Raw genomic sequence first — 23,935 nt, forward strand, 5'->3', positions numbered from 1 at the left:
TCTGTTTTCTTAAAGTATAATAGGATCAATACAGTCCACGACATTGTTGGTTTTAGCGTATAGCGTTTAGCAACGAACGCCGATAGTGTAACATCGGCAGAAACGGTCTTGATGTTAATCCGCCGATTCTTAAGGACGACGAGTACGAGTACGAGTACGTGTGCGCACACCAGCGAGAAGAAGAAAGTGACGGAGAGGCCCGCGTGGAGTGGCTAATATCACATTCAGGCGCCGCGAGAACGATGTATATTAATTTGGGAGAGTCGCGGGGTAATTGATGTTCCTATTTCTTAAGACAGTTACGAAGCGCGATCTATGCGAAGCCTAGAAGATGGCGATACGCTTTCGCTCGTTGTGTATTATGGACGGAAGAGTACTTAGCATAATCGGCATAGTCATCGATTCGGCGTGTCCGTCTGTACCTGTCGGCTTGTCGAATTCGTGATAATGAAGGCAGCAAATGTCGACAAGTGCCCAACCGACGAATCGGGGACCAATTCTAAAAAATCGATCTCGAATCGAGAATGCCGATTCTTGAATGAGAATGTCGATTCTTGAATAATGGCGAGAAGACGTGATCACGCAGATGCCGATATTAACTGCATTAATTACATCCTCGTGTAAGTACCGCATAAAATCGGTGGAAGTAGTCCATTAGAGAGATTCCGCGGAAATATATACTGGCGATGACTTTCGCGATACGTAGGCCGGCTTTCAAATTTCTGTGAAATTATCGTTAAATCTCATAGCGATAAATAGCGATGCGTTGCGGCACACCGGCGAATCTTATTCCGTTCCAAGATTTATGCCAATATCGCGAGGCACCGGATTTCTCAGGAAGAAATCGCATTCATTCGCTTTCATTAGGTCGGATGGAGGCGTATTCGAGTTCGCTCTCGGTATCATCAATGGAAAGACGAGGCGAGTGGATACGGCTCGCGGCGCCGGCACCGCGCGGAACGTGGAACACGATGTTATTACTTCTCGGGGCATCGATTCATCTCCACGCGAGCAGAGGCACGTGCCTAGACGCTCGGTTCATTATCAATGCTGCGGCATTTTCTGCCGCACGCTCAGCTGATCGTCTCGGCTTCGACACGACGATTTTGTGGCGGAAAATGAAATCGCTCAAGAGTAATAGAGATGGTTTGCAATCATCAATACGGAGTGTCCGTACGTATATATCGTGTAGCGAATCTTTTGATTATATTTCGATATGATGTACAGAGAATCGTAATGGATTGAACATGCATAGTTCATTATCAATGCTGCTATACATCTTAACGTGATCGCGAAACGGATTCCGTGGCGCTCAGCTGACCGTCTTAAAACTTTCGAAGGGGAAAGTTATTTTCACGAGGCTATTTTCACACTCGCAAGTCCGGTCTAAGTGTTTACAGGAGCGTTACACATATCTTCGTTATTCACTTGTACGTCTCGCGTGCAACTCGTAATTTAATCAGTTTTATTTCTGGTATTACGTAAAAATTTATTCGGAAACTATCACTCCGTTACGCATTTATACGGAATTCGTCAATGTTAACCTTAGAATTGCCGACGATTAATATCCATTTCTGCTGTTCACTACATATTTTGAGGAAAGTCCTCTATTATGAGATAACAGGTCTTTAACACCCAAATTCAATCACAAACATCTTTTTTTCGCAACGATTACACAATCTGACAATGAATTTTCCACTAAACAGATCTCGCTTCAAGGGCAATAAATTCATGGTGAAATCAACTGACGATGCCCATTAAGTTAACAGAAATCCCGTTAACCCATATTAAAATTCTGTCTCATAATAGGGGACTTTCCTCTTTATCTTCGAATTTAATGAAATATTATAAACCAATGCTTTTAACTCTTTTGGCAATTCTATTTTTAATTATTTCAATTAATTTCGAAACGTTTTTTCGCATTATCGATTAGTCGAGCTACTTCAATAATTTATGTTTATGAGCAAAGAAAATTTTGAGCATGAGATACAAAGGCACAAGTTCAAATCTAGCAAAGAGATAGTCCTCTTAATAAATCTTGAAAATTTCAAGTCTAATAAACACGGGTCAGCCATATCTAACCGAATAAACTCGTGAATAGAAAAGTTTCAATTACTTCCTCCGAATTTTCGCCAAGCGAGCCTCGACTGAAAGTCACGATCGCTTGCATCAATGTTATCGTAGATTTCGTGCAACTTGGACGGCGAGCATAAATTCCGCCGAGGTAGGTGAAGCCTGCCAGCCTGCCGTCTAATGTTGAAATCCGACGGAGCGTTTTGCGTGACTCGCCTGGCTGACAAGTCAACGGCCCGTTACGAGTAGCGTGTATAATTTCGTCGAGCCACGCGTGATTTTCCTTCATTACGAATTTTATAGCGCGAGCCGTGTTCTATCTCGTCGTCGCGTCGCGCGCTATCGCATAGCCCGTAATCCACGGGTAAGTCAATAAGAGTAATTGAGATTCTAAGGAGAATTAAGATTGCGATAATTGGCACTATCTCGACACGCGTCTCAGCTTTCTAAGGAGTGAATGTCAATGCGTACATTTTATGTAGCGGTATCGATGTTACAATACGCGTACACCCAGAAAAAAGTTTCTTCGAAATCAAACCAAGTTTCTTTAAGGGTTTGAACCTGGACCTCCCTGCACTCTAAGCGAGCGTCTCACCAATTCGACCACCGATAATACTTGTCGCAATGGCAGTATAAAGATTTTTATTTAATTTCAAAGAAATGATTTCTTTATCTGTTAATCAAAATTTTATTTCATTAAGACTGAAATTTCGAAGAAAATTCATACCTATTTCTTCACATCTAAACAAATGTTTTAGTAGAAGCAAATAAAAATTTAGTAGATTCAAAGAAACATGATTTCAACGTATCTGTGCCGAACACCATCGTCGGGCAGCGCCGCATCCGCGACACGATGGCGCGGCTGTTCTTTGCATACGAGAAGGTCAACGTGCGTGAGGTAATGCCCACCTTGCACAAAGGTGCGTTATGACGCGATCGTTTGGCGCTACGCCAGGATACGCCTCGCTGCAATTTGTCCTGTAACCGTGAACGCAGTACTTATATTGATGTACGACGCCCTTCGTTGATAAACGGATGCGCGGCTCTTCACCTTGCGGTTCGCGATACGCGATGAGCGATGGAAAGAGCATTTATTATGCGGCCTGAAACACGGCCCTTGAAACGCGCGATACTATACAGCATAAGCAATGCAAACAAGAATAAGATTGCACGCGATACCCTTGAGTATATTAAAGAGGAAAGAAAAATCTGCTGCAGAAAATTATATACGTGTGGAACGGCTCGGGATAATGCGATACAAAAGCGCAAATTTTAAGGCGGTAGATAGACGCGATAGACAAGCAATCGATGTAATCGAGAAAGAAACGCCTATCGCATATATACGCTGCAAGATATTTCTGATCGCTTGTTACGAAAGATGCAGGAAGTATAATAATGGCGAAAATTGCGGGGCCAGCAAGGTCGCGTTTTATCGAGAGTTTACAATACGCAATAACTCGCATAGCCCACACGCACTTTTTGCGCAGAACCGATCGCTGAGAACTTTTGAAGACGCAGAAGCGTAGCGCCGGCTCGCTCACCTTGAGACTTCTGAGAACGAAAGTAGAGCCCCTTTGTTCAATGTGATAAAACCCAATTGTGACGGATTTCTTTGGAAGCGGCGAATATTTTCAGAAGTATTAAGTAGGTTGCTGCCGAATCGTTGTCGTGGCAAAATCCCGAGGAAGCCGCGAATCATTCGCGCGCGGTGAACAGGACGTGGGAACATGCGATTTTGGCAACAAAAAAAAAGCAGAAGATAAATCGCCAGACGCTGTGAGAGATGCGAAAACTTAACCTGTGAGAAATCGGACCGGTTTATGCTTCCCCGCGGCGTTTCATAATCTCTAGTAGTCAAAAGGGGCACGATAAGTTCGCAACCGTATGCAGCCATTTCTGCAACAATGTGCTTTTGGTTGTCATCGTATCAGGGGTTTTTTTAATTTCTCTCGCGGACGTTCAATTCATTGAGAAATAAAGCGTTAAAATTTTCATGAGTTTTTAACAAAGACACTACCGGGCATGTTCTCAGGAATATAGTCTTATTTTTAGAAAATTATAACAATTGTACATGATAAATGTTGCTGCTGGAGCGACGCTTTTCGTCTAAAATTGAAAAGCTATTTCTGCAGGAAGAGTTTGAATTAATTTCTCAAATATAAATAATTAAAGAAGAATTTTTTTGCGATTAACGTGTCAAAGTTTCACATGTCTTTGCAAAAATATGATATAATGAAACGCGTACCGTCATCGCTGCATGCAGTCCTTCCTGCCGTGTTCACAAGTGCGAGGAACAATCCGGTAATTTAGAATTGAGTATGGATCTCTACGAGCACATTCGAGCGAAGATGTGACTCTTGTGTTCTTTTGTGCGTTCAACAAGTACGAACATCGAAAGCCTTTATGCCTAACGAGGAGCATAATTGGAAAGGTGAAATCGGGAAATCTCGTCGCACCGGCATTGTACGGAAATTTTTTGCGTTCCATGAGACATGCGGAATCTAGTATTGGCCTCACTTTATTCCACTCGAATTACCTTACAATAATCTAATTACAATAGTAAGCACGCCCAATTAACATAACATTCTCGCGGGACCCGCAATTCTATTGATCGCAACGGTACTCCAATGGCGAGTTCTCAAGGCGAAAGCGTTTCCTGGAGTTGAAAACGAACGCCCCCACCGAAGGGGGAGACGAGAAATTTTATTTACATTCTTTTTACAATTTCTACTATCGCCTAGTCGATTACCGTTTGTCATCCGGGAGATTCTTCGACGAGTAGTGATGTGCGATAATTTTAATGATTGCTAAAAAAGATGACGTCAAATATTATCCTTTAATATAACAACTCGATGGGTATTGGCGAAAAGAAATAGTCGAAGTAAGAAGTCGAGAACTCAGACCTTGGCGTCTATCTGCTCGAAAAATCAGCACTTCTCGCTTTTATTTAAGCTACCTTGAAGAGAGCTCTTTTACCTCATTTCCAAAGTCGAGAAAAGGAAATATGATAAGGCTAAAAATCCATTTGAACAACATATTAATTTCTATGAAAATTGTTTTATATTTTACTGTCAATTTATCACAGTTCACTGCTGATGGAACGATGCAATGTGCTTTAATTCTCGCGAATACATATCTTTAATTAAGTATAATTAATAATGGAGAAATCGTGTTACGTGGACGAAGTAGAGTCTTATTTTTCGACTTGCGATTTCAGACGTCAATAGACTAGTAGTTCTCAACTTCCGATTGCAGTAGACGATCTATTCACGACGATCATCAATCACAGTGCCGTCCACTTCGGCGAGAGTGGGCAACGCCGCGATTACGACGAGTCGTCGACGCGTCCCATTCACGAATAGAATACAAGACCAACACGCAACCGGGACGAGCACTCGAGTCTGGGATCAATCGTAACATTCGGCAGTTCTTAACGGCTCTTAACTTCTAAGTATACCAAAGTTAAACTCTATAGCGACATAAAGTACATGTATCCTACGAAAAACAAGAAGGTTTCCATATAGCATTGCAGTTGAACGGTAGAGAATTTGGTTGAGGCACGAACGATTGATCCTAGACTCTTCTACTCTTCGGTAGGCAAAGAGGCAGGACTAGACGGCCTAATAGTAGCCGAAGCTGATGTCATGCAACGGCGGCGCGACTCCCTGTGGCAGAGCGTAGTCCCTGGCGAGCTGGTCCAGGATACCGCCGCCGCTACGGGTCTGCGGTTGGGAATGGCCTTGGCCTTGGTCCTGGCCTTGATTCGGCGGCGATGGGGCAAACTGAGCGGGTCCCTGATTGTAGAGCTGCGAGGCCGGCGCTGGTTCGTTATACGCATTCTGCAGCAGGGATTGTTGATGTCGCGGCGCTTGGGGTGCCGCAGCGGCCGGCGTGAAAATGGCCGGTTTGGGGAGGGCAGGTCTGCTCGGGGCTACCTGCGCGGGAGCGTACACAGCCTGGGTGTGCGACTGTGGCTGGTAAGCTGGACGAGCGGGCTGTCGTTGCTGCTGCTGTTGCTGCTGCTGTTGCTGCTGCTGCTGCTGATACTCTTCATAGGCTTGCGCCTCAATAGCCTCCTTGCTGGTGGTCTCGTCGAACAGGGTTGGCGGAGCGACGGTGATGCCCTCACCAGCCGGCTGGAAGCCGTACTGGTTCGCACCGTACTCGACTATGCGGACCTTGCCAGTGTCGTCGACGAAGCCGTACTTGCCCTTCACTTCGCCGGTTGGCAGCTTGGTCTCGATCTTGAAGGAGCCATCCGCGCCCTCGAAACCGTACGTGTACGAGCCGTCCTCGTTGTGGCGATTGATCTGCTTCAGGATCGCCACTGGCGGCTTCGGGTTCGCCGGCGCGGCCGATTGACGGTCCGCGTCGGTCGCGTAGCTACGTGGGGTCGGTTGGCTAGGTCGTTGGGAGTCATACTGAGCGTAATCGTCAACGTAATTGCCGCCGGGTTGCTGGTACTGCTGTGCCGACACCGCCAGCAGCGCGGTAAGCACCGTTGCTACCTGAAATACGGAAGCCTCGTTAGTCCATTGTCTTTCGCGGTATATTACCAATTAATACGCTTGGAGCATGTACCATTGGAGACTGCCTATGTATTAGTATCGCGATAGAAGCAGCATTTAATCGCAACTTTTCCTTACGTCTCGCTACCTGCGTTTATCTCGAGTTCCATTTAATCATATGAATTAAGTTACAATAAGATAAATTATGATCCAAGGCTAAGCTGTTATTTCAGTGTTGCTCTACTTTCTCAGCCACTTAATAACTTTCTAGTTTTTGTAACTTTCCGATTAAGACTTGCAGAAACAAATTACACATAAACAATGTAGCAGATAATTCAAGACGGCAATAGATCGTTTACAGCCTCTCGTTTCCGTGCCGTTAGATTTGCCGATTTTTACGCTGCCGTTCTTACGACGCTCGTTTTTTCTCACGCGAGGAAACGAGCGTTGAGGATTGGCGCAAAATCAAGCGAAAATTTCTTCGCGCGTGGCGCAAGAGTGAACACGTAGCGCCACGAAGTTATGAACCGTTAACTTCGATAATCCAATCGTGAGATCATCGCGCGACAGCGCGTGAGCTTAAGGCGATCCGGCTATCGAGCAGAACCTTAACCGCCAGATGTGATAGCGTTGCGACACGGGGAATAAATCGCGCGGAGCTCGAAGGGTACCGGATTCCGCGACAACAAAACGGGTCTCTCGTGTGGCGGAAACCGCGCCACGGAACGCACACCGGTGTGGAGAACCGATAGATCGAGTTATTAATCGCGGTCGTTCACGCGTGACTGCGCGTACGCCCTATCAATCCCCGTGCGCGATTACGGCCGCGTGCTGATTCTAAAATTAACAAGAAATAATTAATTAAATTCACTCGATCTGCATAGTATGCTTCCTGTAACTCCAAATGAGCGAGCGTGAAATGCCGAGAGTAGGCATTTGAATTGGCATTAATTAACCGTTTCGATTTAATTCAACAAACTATTAATTATATCTCCGTATCGTGAAGTTTATTTGCTCCTTTATCGTATTATGCCACGCTGTTACGTTTCGTTATTACCTCTCATTGATTTGTTGGTATAAATTCGTACCTCTACATATAGCAGCCATTTTATGTATCGCGGTCAAATACTCGTACGGATAATTCAGTATTAATTGGCAATTTTTATTTCCGTTCGCTGTGCTTCGCTTGCGCTCGTATTTCTTAATTTCCACGTGCTCCTGGCGAATGTAAATTGTGGAACACGAACAAATTGCATTTCTCTTTTCCCGTTTCCACATAATTTGTTTTCGACGAAGAGAAATAGACAAATATTTCGAGAGTCCGAAACATTTTTGTCACAGGAAAATGGAGAAAAGAACGAAACAAATGATCTTACATAGCGGCAGGGAGTTAATTAACCATGGTTAACCGATGCTGCAACCGACCTCGAGAGCCGTTCGTATTCTCGTCGAACATCGCACGCGACCGCACTCGAACATAATGACGAATTATATAATCGTCTTTCCGCAAGCGTCAGTAGGCGCGCTATAAAAATTAATGCATCTCGCGCGGCACATAATCGGTGAAACCTTAATAAATTTTTCAACGTGGAAGAAAGTAGGAAACGGGATCACGAGAGTTGCGCAACGCGACCAAGCCTACGCGTTGATGCCGGTCGTTTTTCGTTTTGCTTCTTGTCGCGGATTTAACGATTCCAACGAGCAACGGTTAGAGCCGCGATTCTTCACCGGTAAAAAGAACAGCAAGATGGAAACATTAATAAATCGACTCGGAAAAGACAGTGACAACTTGGAGAGAATCGCAGCCATAAACCATTATTCTTCGATCTTGAGATTTCTTCCTCGAATTATTTTAACTTGTACGAATTTGTAATTTGCGCAATAAAACTGCGATTCGATCCTTTATAATTTAGGTATATTTGTGACATTCCATAAAGCAGTCTATATTGCCAGCAAGCATGGGAGCACAGAGAGTGGAAAGTCGAGAGCGGTATAAAAGCTGTCGACAGAACCGGACAAATGAAAATCGGGGTGAATTCTTGAGGATTTTCAGCGTCAAATTTCCCGAAAACTCACGATACGGATATGCACTGGTCACAGCCACAATCACAACACACACGCGATTTTCGTACTCGCGCTCGCATTCGAAGGTGGTTTCTTGTCCCATATATTTCTTTCTCGGGGCGCGAGAACAATGTTGCTGGGACGACGATGTTGCTGATGGTGCACTCGGATACGTACCGTCGCGAGGGTGCGCATCGTGTCTCCCGGCGGTCGGTGGTTGTGTTAGTGTGTGTGAATGTAAGTAGGCAGCGAGGCTAGAGTACCGGCGATTGCTCGAACTGAGGCCCTCATATACCTTACTGGAGCCCCCCCGTTCCTGCCAACCCCCGCTCCCTCCCTCTGCACTCCTGTTCGCTCCGGGGGACTTTCACTATCTATTCGACTCCTGTACGTACGTACCGGTCTCGCCTTGTCTCGTTACAGCACCTCTTATATCCCCTAAATATTCCCCACCAGCCCCGCTCTGGTTTCTCGGGAATCTGGAAAATCGCACTCCGTCGCTCGGTTGGTTGATCCGTGGATCGATTACGGGTAGAATTTCATCATTAGGAGCGTAACACTCGAGCCAAACCGCTCCGGGACTCTGTCGTTTCTGCCCAGCTCGTGCACTGTTAAAAGCGGAACGATTCGGGAATGATTGTGCGTCTTGTCCTTAGGAAAATCCCCTTTGTCTAATTCTTCTTGAATGAATGGGATAAAGGGTTTTCTTAGAAACTGGCAGCCGGCGATCATGTAACCTGCTCCGACGAAAAATTGGATCAGTTTTGTGAAACTGGTGTGCCGAGTTTCTAAGGTGAGATATTATGTAAAACTGCGGCGATAGGTATAGACCGGGGCCACGAAAGAGAAATTACGCAGGAGCACCGTTTCAAATAATTTGACGAGTGCGCTCGTTCTTATCACTGGCCACCGTCTCGCCTCCCAGTCGCGGAGTCGTAAAAAAAAAAAACGAGCTACTTTATCTGACGCCGTGTCGTTCAGTCTTTTTCTCGCAACGTAGCCATTTTAAATCCAGTATTGGACCACTAACTTGACGGGTTTTGCAACTACTGTGTCACGCACGTCAGGGTACAACTACCCTGAACGCATTCCAAAATTAATTTGCAACTTGCGAATTTAAGTCTACTCACATATCTGGTAAATAGTAACTGGGATAGAAAGGTGTGTGTGTGTGTGTACGTGTTAAAATGTTAAACCGCTGACCAAAATCTTGTACACCAATGCCCACTAATGCCCAGTGGGCATTACTTTATCTTATTATCTTATTTCATTTTATTTTACCTTATTTTATTTTCATAATGCCCCAGCAAGACCTAATGCCCGAAAAATGCCTAGTAATACCGCAAATCTGTACGCCACAATGCCCTCAGCGGTTTCCCGTTCTCGGAGAGAGAGAGAGAGAGAAAGAGATGCTATATTTTGCAATTCAAGAGAAGATTCAGAGCATTAAAATATTTCTCGTAATTTTTTTATCGGTGTGTGATTAAATGCGTATTTAGCGTATCTTAATAAGTGGTTAAATTACTTGTGAAAGCAAAAAGACCTCACGGGGTATCATAACGTACACTTGATCATCAGCCATTAAAATTAATAAGCGGATGTAAGTTTCTTTACGGATTATGCTGTCGAAATACTTCCTACCGAAATCGCGTTTCCTGTGAACACACAAATTGTAGGAGATCGCTCGCGTACGAGGATCAAGTGTAATTGACCGCGATTCGAAGCTATTCGAGTTTATGTAATATCAATCTCAACAATGTTCTGCCCCGCGACACTCACTCTCGCTCATGCTCAAGTAGTGTCTTGAAAAGAGAAAGTGTTATTACATATCGCCCCGCCCTGATTTGATTATACACATTTGAAAATCAAATATCGACGGGACGAACGATGCAAGTTGAACTTCTGTTATGATTCTAATTACGTTGCTCCGAGGTGAACATTTTCATAAACGGAAGAAGGAAACGTTGAGCTACAAATAGCCTTTACATATTGTACGATTGCGCTGCCTGATTTCCATTAGACTTCGCGTAGTCTGAAAATAGAGAGCGCGACATTTTGATCGCCTCAAAATATAATGGCGCGACTCCCGTTCGTCTCCTTGAAACTGACCGAATGCAAGGTTGACCAGCGATTCGGTAAAATGGAGTACGGCCTTTGCAGGCCGACCGGTCGGTCGCTCGTGACGTTTTCACCTGATGCTTTTACGAAACACGCGAGTCGCATGGGTTCCGCCTGTGAAATTATGCGGTGGATCGGCATTTTGTAACTTTCTATCGGCATATTAGACGGCCGGCCAACCAATCGACCGATATTCCCGTCTCTTATTTCGTTAGCTAATTTTTCTCGCTGCCTCACGCGGCAATTAATCTCGATAATGTGTCGACTACACTCGCCAATTATTTTGATTTAATTTTAATAATTACACTCGATATTCTATGAAATTATATTGTTGCTATAATAAAGCAACGATATAAATATTTATGTGTGTGTGGGGTGCATTTGTATAAACTGTAAATGTATAAAATATGAGCAGCACATTTTTTGTAAAATAAGAAGAGAGAACAATTTTCTTATCTCTCATATGCGTGTGATGCAATTGCGTCATCAAGGTCCCCGAGGCGATACGATAATGCGGTTGAACGATGGTTTCCACGAGGCGTATCCCAAGATTAAAATCCCCATAATAATTGTCCGTGAACGACCCAGATTATGTCTGCATTTACAGTTTTGTTTCGCCGAAGATTTCGCGGTGACTCCAATGCCGTTGGGTGAAAGGGAATATAGCGGTCCATTTTTTTTACAACGAGCAAAGAATTCTTAGTCTTATAATGAACCAATTGGAAGCGAACATTGGAGTTTATTTAACAGTTTGATCTTTTCGAGAATATGTCGCTGTAGCTTTGCGAAACTTCGTCGAATTAATCAACGACACTTAAACGACGTTCTTTAACATCGACTGCTTTGACTAGGAAAAATAGCAACGTATTAAAAAATGTAAATATTAAAAATTAATTACGCATTACCGGAATACAGGAAAATTTCTGATGTGGTGTATTTATTAAAATATGTGTCAAGCATTCGATCAATTAACTTAAATTAGATTGATCGGTAATATCAGCTTGTATTAAAACAAATTGAATATATCATAATTCATAATCTTTTGATACTTGTAGAAAGATCGAATGAGTCTCATCGTGAACTTCCCTTTAATTAAAGAAGCATTGCTCAATCGCGATACATAATGAACACATACATACAGAATTCCGTATAATTTGCTGTGAAGTATGTAAGCCTCGCCTTTCACAAGTCGCTCTCTTCGAAAACAGTCGCAGGTCGCACAGCCGCTAGCCCTGACATTTACTGATATAGATCATCTCAGGTCGAATTAATTCCTTGATATGCAATCGTAGGACGTCCAGCAATGCTGTTCGCGACGGCGCATTTCTCTTGCGCCTCGCGCTTTGCGCCGTTCCCTTATTTTTATTATGTAACCATCACCGACGTTGCCGCAACGATTTGCGACAAAAGCCAATCGATGCTCCTGCCGCGAATAATCCAACAACAACATAATTATTACGCTCGAGTTTGGTGAAAATGTTTTCGACGTATCGAACCGCACGATTTTTTAACAGATGCCGATGACGATTCGCGTAGCAGCTTCCTCCGATTGATGTTGCGACTTTCTATTTTTATGCAACAATCGAAAAGAATTGCCCGAGCTTTACGACAACTCACACACACGGCTCGCGCAGGAACTAGATCTCAGATCCGCAAAAACTTGATGGTGTGTTCGGCGCTCGCTAGTAAGAGAAGGTGATGTGATTAGCGCTTGGACTATCTAAAATGTAAAAGTCGTCCTGTCGTTGTGGCACGCGTGAGTATTCGGAAAAAAAAAGAACCAGTATACACATATACACACAATTGCGTATAAATTATTTTATTACACAGTACCAATTACATCTGTGTTGAGATGTAAGTTTAATATTGAAATCTAAAGTATTTATATAAAATGTTGAATAAAAATAAGTTGGTATTTGTTTCGTCACAACATGCATCACTGATGATTTTTCGTGCAGTTGAAAATGTTGAGATGTAGGTTTAATATTGAAATCCAGAACATGTATGGAATCATTTTTCAAATAATTTTTCTAAAAATCATTCCTTTTATTGAAATGTGCAAAGTAAAATATATTAATTAAACAAAACTAAATTGATTTAGTTGCGATTGTGATTTTTACTAATTGTAAGAGCCACATTAAATAGTTTAATATTAAAAATTAACAATACCGCGGCGTTAAAAGTAAGTGAAAAAGTAAATCTCTTAAAGAACATGTGACATTTACCATTTATTAAGTAAGCGTATTAAGTTTGATATATTCTTCAACGCATGAAAACACATAAAGCACGAACGCAAACATATTGTTCTACTATTAACAGTGGTTTATGATGGATCATGTACGTGAATTTTCAATGCTACGAAAAATCATCAGTGAAACATGTTGTGACGAGACAAATGCTAATTAATTTTTATTCTATATTTGTTGCATTCTACAACATGGCTCAATCAATTATAAAACGGGCAATGCAGCTTGACCGAAGACTCTCTCAAAGTCAGTCAGCGCATTATCACTGAAGACAGTTATAAGTATAGCACTGAATAATTCAGTGAATCAGTGATAATCCACCGATTGACTTTTAGGGAGTACAGAAATTAAAGAATAAAATTGGAAAATGTTGGAATAGCGCAACTATTGGAATACAATATCGGATCGCGTTATGTTCTAATGAGAAATACAAATGATTTGCGGCTGATTTAGCGTGAATCGACCCGTTTTATAATTACGTAGCTGCGACAAAAAGAGAAAAGTTATACGTGTTCATTATGCCGATAAAGGAAAGCAAGTTCTGCCGACATCTGGCGCACCGGACCGTCGCACCACGCCTTGCATCAGAATGTCTCGAGAGTGAACGCGGAATCGCGATACTGCGTGCACGCGTGTCGCGCCGCAATAAAGTAGATATCGAAGACGAGGGAACGAAAACTCGATCATCAGAATCGACAAGTCATCATGCATAATATTGGCGTATATACTTTCCTTTTTAAGAATAATCCATCTTTTTAAACATTAATCATTGCAAAAGATATACGAGTTTCATATGTGCAATGTATTATGGTAACTAATTGCCGTTACGCAATATTAAATATGATATTATAGTATTTCAATAAATTAACACAATTCTTCCGATAGGCCACGTATGGGCGTACTTTTAATTTAATCACACTTTAAGTTTTCTTAATTATACTTCTACAAGTATATTAGCTTAATAATTAGCGGGATCTTCTGACAATTTTATTGCGTTTGCGGAAGTTTAACAGAAGCTGTTGCGAACTTTTTCTCTCGTGGAACTGATGCCTCGATACGTATATGTGCTCGATTGAACGATAGACGCCGATCTCGCGGCGGAATCGAGTAGATCGCGGATTATATTGTGAAAGGCAGGCTTGGGCGGTGGCACTCTCCACGTATCAGGTATGCGCGACGTGTAAGCGTGCAGATTAGGATCCTAAACCAGAAGCTGAAACGCGACGCTGGCACGAGCCAACTGCTCCTGTATATCCACTTGGCTATTCATGGCTATCGTCGTGAAAAAAAATGAAAGAAAAAAAGTGAAAATTAAGCACTGTGTGCGCTGTGCTTTATTGGATACATTACATCTCTTTCTTATTATAAAATTAAGATATCTTTTTGCATATCTTAACTAACGTTATTTCTCCGGAGGAATTTTATGTCACCTCTGTCGACAATCGTTTCGTGTTCACTGTGCCTTTTCGATGTAACGTCCCTGACCGTAGTCCTACTGTGGCTGTTGTGTCGGATGGACGTGTCTTCAAACGCATTTCCTCCAACCGATACTCAGAGACGGATGACATCTTTTTACAATGTAATTTTTTACTAATATATGTAAGTGTAGAGTCGTGAATCTCATTTCGTCTCGGTGGCTTTACTGTCAATTGTTACACGAACGGCTTACAAATAATAAGTTTCTCCAAATTGTAGATACTTCCTTGAAAAGACCATAATCCGGATGGTCGAGGTGTTGGAAGAAATTACACCACCCAGCCAGTGTAAAGTCGTTAAATAAGTTTTCCTCCTATCGACAATAGTGCTTAATCAAAATTAAAATTAACTTTTACGTGCAATTTTCCATCACGCGGAATAAACGGTGTAATAAACTTTCAGGAATTACCTTTCCGTAACTATTACATAACGTTATTCCTATTTATTATTATAACTGAATTTACAAACGTGAAGATGCATGTATTTCTTTGCATCTGTCGTGACAAACATAAAGATTGGCATTTCGTGTGAATGATGTGGGCAAAATGAGGACTATCGAAGATGAAGAATTGAAAGGAATGCGGAGGAAAGATCGACTGGCGGATCCGATCCACCGCGAGGCACGTGAATTTTTTTGCGCGCGCATTCGGTAAGGCCGAGTGCGAAGGTAGCGCGTTAGATCTTTAGATGTTACACAACGATAAAATTCTTGGGTGTGTCCCGATGCAGCCCGATGGCGTTCTTCGTACGCCGAAGAAAAATGTTAATTGCGTTTTCAATCATTAAACGAAGGCTTAGGAATCTCCATTACCGGTGCATGGATTCGGCTCGTATAACTTGAGTTTGCTGGCAAGCAGATTGATCGATTCAATTGTATATTGATCAATACCGTTATAAGTTGATTTAAACCAAAAGAACGCATTCTTCAGACTGAGTCTCTGGTATCTCGCTGTTACATCCTTCTTAATTCACCAAGTATTATATAACACGTACATTCTTGTGTTACATACGATACAACGTGTGCTCAAAGATGAATGAGACTTTAATGTTGATCCCAAATACGTTCTACTTAATTCACCCAGTATCACGTAACACATACATTCTTACATGTGATACAACGCGTGCTCAAAGATGAATGAGACTTTAATGATTTCAAATTGTTTGCAATTGTGTAGCACGCACTTTAGGCTATTCGGATGAAGACTGCAGACGTGAATTAGGTCCACGCGTATTAATTCTAAGGCCTGTTACACAATACGTCGTACGTCGCTGTCGGATGTCGGGACGTGGTCGATGGTTCAATAAGAAAATTCCTTTTCAAGAAATAAATTTTCTCATTAGACCATCGGCTACGTCCCGACACCCGACAGCGACATACGACGTATTGTGTAACAGGCCTAAAGCCTCGTATACAGTAGTCGTAGTCGCGCAGAGTCGTATGCGTCGCAACGATTCAACCAATTGCATCGCAATCTGCGACTGCGACTATTGTAGCTGAGACTTAAGACGCGGCGCTGCAAAATGGAAAGAGCGAATAGATATGCGCAGGTATAAGTTGAGAATAAGAGTAAATCATAGAAGAAGTATAATTTCCCAGTAGAAGGTAGAGGTAGAGAGACTCTTCTAAAGCGGAAGAGGAAACGTCGGAGAACAAGAGGTAGAAACTATTGTCTCGTTCGAAGTTCGCGTGGACAAAAAGCAAACGCAATCTAAAACATATTTAAACTAATCGTAACCTATGGAATTTATCTCTAAATTATCAACAAATCAGTGTGCTATCGAAAATATTCCGACGGCGACTCTAACCAGTTTTGTAGTAATTAAATAAATGTTCAGAGTAACGATCTCAAAAAAATATCTATAGATAACATATGTATATACACGTGCAATATGTGCGATTGCTCGACTTTCTCTTTCTCCTTTTTTTTTCTCTTTCTTTATCATTTGTAATTAACCGTATAAGATGCCACTCCGGCATTGGCGTCGATGTCGGTCGCGGCATGTTCTTGTGGACCAACTGGAATCGCGGACGAAGGATATGCCGATCGCAGCTGCTGACCTTGATACTGCGGTTCGTACTGCGATCGGTACTGCGGTCGATATTCCGACTGCGACCGCGGGCTCGCCGTTGCCTGCCGATAATTGACGGGCGCCTGGTATCTGAAAAGCCGAAAAATTGGTTTAACCGATTCCTTTCCCATTCCTGTTGAAGCGTAGAGGTGCGACCGATTTCCCGCCAAGTTGAGCAAGTCACGATCTCTGTACTTTCGAGTGATTCACTTGACATTTAACCCGCTTGTTATCGCTTCGCGTTCTCCACGACCAGCCGATCTTCCCGCGTGCATTTCAATCCGACTGATTCGGTCATTGAATTAAAGTTGACGTACTTCGTCAAGCGATAGAAGTCACGTAAAGCAGAATCGAGAAACTTAATGCCGAAGTTATGTCATTCTCGATTGTCCAATTTTCAACAGAAATTAATCAATTTCCGTGATAATTTGTTAGACATAATCTCTCTTTCAGATTTAGAATACGCTTTAAATTTTTATCTAGGAGAAAGTCCCCGATTGTGAGATAAGCTCCTAATATGAGACAGCAGAATTTTGCTAAATTAACAAGCATCGTCGATTGGTTTCATCGTGAATTTATTGCCTTTGGAGCGAAATCTCTGTTCAGTGGAACATTCATTGTTAGATCGTGTAATCGTTGTGAATAAAGATTTGTGATTAAACCGAACATTTTCGAGACGGTGTATACATGCGTGTTTATTGCGACTCACATCGGTTGAATACCAGCCGGTTGAATCCTCGGCGAATTGAGGGCGATTAGTTGCTGCCTATTAGGCGCTAGATCGTAACGTTCCCCGTTGGTGAAACGCGGATCGGTGTGGTAGATCGACGGATCCTCGCGGTACTGTCCGTCATCGTCGGGCTCGCCCGCGTTGCCGGCGATGCTGTTCCCGGTCAAGGTTGGCGGGGGCACGTTTATCCCAGGACCGACCGGCTCGAAGCCGCGCCTGGACGCGCCGTACTCGACCTCGCGTACATTCCCGGTGTCGTCTACGAAGCCGTACTTACCGTGAACCTCGCCGTTCGGATACTTGGACTCGATCTTGTACGACCCGTCCGCCGCCTCGTAGCCATAACTGTAGCTACCGTCCTCGTTGTGCCTGGCGGAAATCGACGGTCCGTATTCCGTAAATTGTCAAATCTTCCCGCACACATTAATTATAAAAGTAAAATAGCAAACTCTTTGACGCAAGGGTTATAAAAAAAAATGTCGTGATAAAATAACTTTCACGCAGAAAAGAAATGCGAAGGTACTCGTTGCGTGTCGCTTTCATTGGGTTACGTAACGCTGATATAGCACTCACTTGTTGATCTGTTTTAAGATAGGTACCGGTGTAGTCACATGATACGGTTGATTGTGCTGGGCGACCGCAAGGCCGAGGCAAAACAAGAGAAACAGCACCTGGTGACACGAATTTGCATAAAAACGTTGGTATTCGGAACACTTTCTAATGGCTCCGTACGCGCATTCGAGGAAAGTCGACGACGACGAGATGGCGCGAAGACGCGACGCGCTATTATCGTAATTTTCTGCGAATTTTTTAAATGAACAAACTAACAAGTGAAATTTAGCCTTCGTCGATAGTCGTTTCCTCACAGAAAGAATACACCGATTATAATGACAAGCCGACCGCTAACCACTGAAACATAATTGACATCCTAGAATTGCCATCCATTATCATAAACACGACTATTGCAATTCTTCTGTCTCTGAAAGATGCCTTAAAAAAATTTTTAGTAATGATATAACACACACTTTAAACAATTGTAAAGCACTCGTAGATATTGGTCTTTCACTGAAACTAATATAGTCCTCGTAAAGTCAATTTTATATTCACAAATATGGAATAAAAAAAAAGGTTCACTCTTTTAAATTCCGTTTTACTCCAATATTTCGCGTTGATCAACACACGATTGTCATTGCATAAAAATATTTGTGCGCGTCCCAATTGTCGAAATTAAATTTAGCTGCGGGAGCGAAGTAATTCCCGTTACGTCAGCGTTTACGAATGAATGATACAGGTGAGAGAGAAGAAAAAGAAGTAGCGATACTCACGGGAGGACGCATGTCTGGTTGGTGATGAGGCACAAGTGATTGTGTTATAGGATCGCGTTATACGCCGAGCGGGTCTACTTATATAGGTCCCCTTCGGGAGCGGCGGGGCCCGCCCATGGGCCCGACCTCCGCCTCAACTTCAGCACGCGAGTTCGTCTTACAAGGAGATTGAAAATTTTATTCCTCCCGGGTTCTTCCGATTTTCCTTCCATGACAAAATTATAACTGCGTGTTACAGTAAGCCGCATATCTTAATTACACAAATATTAGCAGAGATAAACGAATCGATGACTATATTAAACGCCTAAGGATGAGTACAGTTGTCACGATAATCGCGTATTTAAATTACTGCACGCGGCGGTTCCGAGTCGCGTCCACTCTGTCCAAACTTTCGAATATGTTAATACGTTGGAATAAATCAACTAAACGAGTCTCTTTGTCTTTTTTTCAACGTTATTATCAATTTTGTGTGAATTGATGTAAAGTAATTATTTGTTTGTACTCTTCTTCATTATTCTCTTACAACAAATAGATTTTTTGAATTTGCTTGTGCAAATATAAGCAGCATTTTGATATTGTTAAAAGCCATTATTAAAGTGATTTCCGATTCCACTTGTTATATACGTACACGCGATTGTATTTTAGAAATGACAATTGAGTTATTATTTCTCTCAGTCTCGAGGAATTCAGCTAAGAAATTACACATTACCTTATAATATGCATATTGAAATCGACGAATGAAGTAATTCTACCTCGACATTGCTTAAACGACTGGCAGACACGCAAGTACAACGTGACGTCGATCGGCAGAAGCCCTTGACCACTCGGAACGCCCTTGATTTTCAGAGACATAATTTCGAGGTACCAAAACCCCCTTGTATAATCTTTACATCTCAAGGATGTCTGGCGTCCGCGAGTTACATTCCTCGCTGGAGACTTGAACGACAGAGACTTGAACGACGGAGACTTCAATGCCAGTAATTTCGACATGGGACACTCAAGTGGTACACACAGCGACACTTGACTGGCCAATTATTAATCCCAAAAATTTCTTAATTAAGACTAATCGATTTGCGACAATTAGACGTGATGTAGACGATATTATTTAATTTCAAAGAAATTATTTTCCTTAACCAAAATTTTATTTGACTGAGACTGGAACTTTTAATAGAATTCCTATCGATTTCTTTAAATCTAGCAAATGTTTTAGTAGAAGTAAATAAAAATTTAGCAGATTCCGAGAAACATCATTTCAACGTATCTCATTTAGTTTGAAGGTATATTTCTTTTTGACGCACTTTACATTTCTTATTGCTTTGCAGACGTTTATGCATGTCGATCGGCACCTATCAATTGCAACATCAAACTTTTCTCCGCGTATCAATTATTTTTAGCATTGATTAGCGTCTATTGACAAATGAACTTGATCACTGAACCGAATAAGTATATATTTTTCAATATTACAGTACGTAACGGTGCGCAGTAACGTAGCGATTTTTTGACGTGCAATTGTACGAGCGACGAACATCGGTTATGTAATTATACGAATCGTCAGGTTAACCCAGAACTTTTCCGATCATACAAGAGAACATCTTGACATTTAACGTGGCAGCAATAAGGGTGATGCGGAATACCCGCGGCGTAGTAAAGCCTGCTTTTACCACCTCGCGGCGTACGCTTCGTTGCCGTGAGAATCATACAGTGTGAAAATAATAACGTCGATCATACTAATGCGGCGCTAATTATCCACCGCTTGCAATAACGCGAATAATAACTCGGACGCACAACGTTCTCGGGTAAAGTAAATTTCGAGCGAAACTTTATAAAAATTGCTTGGCCTAATTTTTCGCAAGATCATTTATTCAACGCTATTCAAATGTTCTATGTCATCTTTCATATACATATTTTTGCTTCTTCACAGAGGAAGCTGTGTTTTCAATTGCGGTTTGTTACGATAGGCTTCTTCCGAAACCGCTAAATTTGAAAATAAAAGTAAAGCAAATTTTATTCAGGAAGTAGTTTCTTTCTCCCTCTTTAAAAACAACGGATTGTTGTAAGGAAATATTACGATTGCATCGCGGTGAAAGTATGCGAGGACAGTGCTCCGGAATTTACATTCGACGCAGTGACAAACAAAGCAGACGGAATTTCTTTACAATTGAGTGACAGCCGTAACTAGTGAGTTTATTACCCGTCTCATTGATCGCATGTCACACTCGTTATATCTTTATGCAACGTGGTTGCGTATGTCGTAAGGTATAATTCTTACGTGATAGCTCTCGCCGCGCGAATGACCACATCGAAGACAATGAACATCCGCTTTCCGCGAAAACCCGCGAATCGATGCGGCAATTCCCGAGATTGAAAGCGAATTTTTATTCCACCGAGTTTTCCACTCGTAACATCGATTGCGTACAGTGATTTTCTAATGGATATTATATAAGTGTGGCTCGGATTTATATATTATTCTCACGTACCGATTACAACAATTAACGTCTTTAAAGTCTTTTTCTATAGAGTATTATTGTAACGTCGGCGAAAAAAAGTAATGCAACAAAATCTTTTGTTTTGAAAGCAATTATTTTAATTCTTTAGACAATAGTATTATACGTCAATATTATAATTTAATGAAACATAAAATTAATTAAACTTAAGTCGAAATGGAATGATAATAAGCGTATGAAAATTGAAAGTAAATGGTTATCAGATCTCGATGTGTCCAGATTATTTTACGTTACTGCCCCATGCGATTACGAATATTTTTCGCGTATCTTGGTCGGTGAAAGAGCACGAAGTTCACCATTAGCCCGAAAGGTATCGACACTGCGACGTCCGAGCGAACGCAGGTCGGACGCCAAACTACAAGCTTTCATCTCGACTTTGCTGCGAGAGGCGATCAATCGGTAGGCTTAGGTGCTCGATCCAACCCGCGGACGAAACTTGTAAATAAGAAATAGATACGTATCTTGGTATCTTGAGTTATGGAAAAATAAATTTTGAATCTATAAATAACTTAGAAATAGTGACGGTGGAAAAGATAAATAAAAAATTTTCTCCACGTTATTCGCTTCTAATTTTTAAATTTTAAAGAGTTAAAGGACATTTCGTGCTATAAATTTACAATACATATACACGGAGAGAATTTTCTCTTAAAATTTACCCTGAAAATCGTGTAATCGTGGGACAACGTGGCATTTTCAACAACTTTATGAGATTTTGTTTCTTGAAAGTTTGTTACACATTTTCCTAGTAAAATGTATACTAACAAGTATAATTACTAGCGAGTACAATATTTTCCGGATAAATTTTAAAAGAAAATTCTCTCCGTGTTACATTTAAGGAAAGCGCCGGTTTCCATTTCGATGATAGACTCGCATATTCTCGACGTACTCGTAAAGTATGCAGATCGCGATGATAAAAGTGATACGTGCTTACGTTAATGTCCGCTTGTTTCTCGTTAATTCGCGAATTCTGATTACCCATTGCTTCGCGCATTTTTCATGCGCCGTATACATGCGCATTCGCCTCCTCCGAGTATGATATACGAAATTGAAGCGTCACATAAAACAGATTAAGCTGATGTACAATGAAAGGATAATTATCATCCCCCCTCCCTCTGCCCTATGCGCATTCCGTTCATTTTATTATCGTATGTCTCGCTGCGTGTTCACGCATACCTGTTATTCTGAATGCCATCGCAGTAAGCGTCAGCGTTTCGTCATATTAAAAATTTAAGCGGGTATGCACTTTGGGAACGTATCCTGCTCCGAAGAGAAGGAAGGCGTCGGTCGAAATGACCGAGGGGAAAAAATGAATACTCTCATTGAAGACGCTTGACTTTCCTGTTGCCCTTCCATCCGCGAATTATCGCCGCCAATGGGAAAAACAGCTGTTCAGCCATTACAATCTTTTCTCTCGTTCGTAATTCGTTATAACTGCTCTCTTGTTTCCTTGTTTTCGTACCTCGCGTTTTACATTCCAATATTTCACGCTCGATTAATGTAATTTACAGTATCAGGAAGAAACGCCACAAACCGCGATAATAATTGCTGCTGTCGAGGCATTTTTAAGACACTATATCGTGGCACAAATCTACAACGATTACATGCGAATGATTGCATTATACATTATATTCTTTATATTTTCAGCTTGACAATGAAGATAACGCGAAGGCTTAAGCTAACAGAGACGCGCAAGACATATTTTCTCGCCGTTAATATCGGAGTTAATATTTAATAACTCACGAGTCAGAAATCTTGGAGCGTGATTTCTATAGTTGATTACGATTCCATGTAATATATATTATATGTATTTACATATTTGTCGGGTACAGCGCAAATTCGAGAAGAAAAAGAAAACGGCGATCCAGACGGTGATTATTACGCGAGTTTTTCGATTCTGACAGTTACGGGGACAGCGGAACGACGTTTGGCGTCGTAATTAACTGGCGGGTCGACGTCGTATAGTACAACGATTCGATTAACATTGTAACCGTGTGCCAGTTGCATGATTTCTCAGTAACGAGTCAGGTGCCATTTATTCCTGTATCGGCGGCCATCTGCGGCGTGGCTCCTCGCTGCCGTCGCGGTGTAATTTACAGCAGCGCGAGCGTAAATAATGAAAATTTCCGACTGTCGAAGGGGGCTATCCTCAAGGTTTTCATGCCGCGGATAATGATAACCGGGGCTACAATTATCATTGGCTCGAGAGCTCTCGAATCAAGGATGAATCACGACATTGGGAGCGCCGCGCGGGTCCCCGGCGACCGGTTCGACTTTATTCAAATTATTTCGTCCCAATACATCATCATCGGGAGCCAATTATTGTTCGTCCCGCATCGTATTCCATTTGTAATTAAATTGCACCTGCAATTGAATGCGCTCTGTCGCTGCTCGCGCCGCGAATAAACGACCCTTCGCGAGCGACGCGACGCGAATAATGTATCAGCGCCGCTCCGCGCGCGTACGAAGCCGCCAATTAGCGACAGTTAGGCGCCCGAAAAAGACGTTGCAATCGATTATGCGAACGGTTAAATTGGCACATCAACATTTCCGTTCGGAAAAAGGGAAAGGAAGACGGGAACAACGCGGCTTTTATCAATCCGCTCGCGCCGCGGTCATTTTAAACTTTGCGCACAGGCTGCGTCGAACGTAAATAAAGCTTTACGAACTTTCCGCTGCTAATATAAATCAGACCCTTTATGATTCCGGTTGTTGTCCGCGTGCCAATTAGCGATTAATACGCGGGGAGAGAATTTTCTCTTCAAATTTACCCTAGAAATCATGCACTGAAAAAAATTTCTGGTTGAATATGGACGAATCAGAT

The 23,935-nt window shown here is 42.2% G+C and overlaps 2 protein-coding genes across 2 annotated transcripts; both read right to left on the reverse strand.

The window, feature by feature from the left end:
- Positions 1 to 4,394: 4,394 nt before the first annotated feature.
- Positions 4,395 to 8,892, reverse strand: LOC105568453 (calcium homeostasis endoplasmic reticulum protein-like). Its single transcript, XM_012024150.1, has 2 exons — positions 8,823 to 8,892; positions 4,395 to 6,581 (listed from the first exon to the last, which is right to left on the reverse strand). The coding sequence occupies exons 1-2, from the start codon at positions 8,838 to 8,840 to the stop codon at positions 5,694 to 5,696; spliced, it is 906 nt and encodes a 301-aa protein (XP_011879540.1). The 5' UTR covers positions 8,841 to 8,892; the 3' UTR covers positions 4,395 to 5,693.
- A 6,917-nt stretch (positions 8,893 to 15,809) lies between these two features.
- On the reverse strand, positions 15,810 to 18,667 carry LOC105568454. Its single transcript, XM_012024152.1, has 4 exons — positions 18,611 to 18,667; positions 17,859 to 17,956; positions 17,265 to 17,654; positions 15,810 to 16,645 (listed from the first exon to the last, which is right to left on the reverse strand). Exons 1-4 carry the CDS (start codon positions 18,620 to 18,622, stop codon positions 16,426 to 16,428), a joined length of 720 nt encoding a protein of 239 aa, XP_011879542.1. The 5' UTR covers positions 18,623 to 18,667; the 3' UTR covers positions 15,810 to 16,425.
- Between the last annotated feature and the right edge of the window lie 5,268 nt (positions 18,668 to 23,935).

The sequence above is a fragment of the Vollenhovia emeryi genome, unplaced genomic scaffold, assembly GCF_000949405.1.
Source record: "Vollenhovia emeryi isolate VEMERY1.0 unplaced genomic scaffold, V.emery_V1.0 DF939129.1, whole genome shotgun sequence".
In the NCBI taxonomy this organism is placed as follows: domain Eukaryota; kingdom Metazoa; phylum Arthropoda; class Insecta; order Hymenoptera; family Formicidae; genus Vollenhovia; species Vollenhovia emeryi.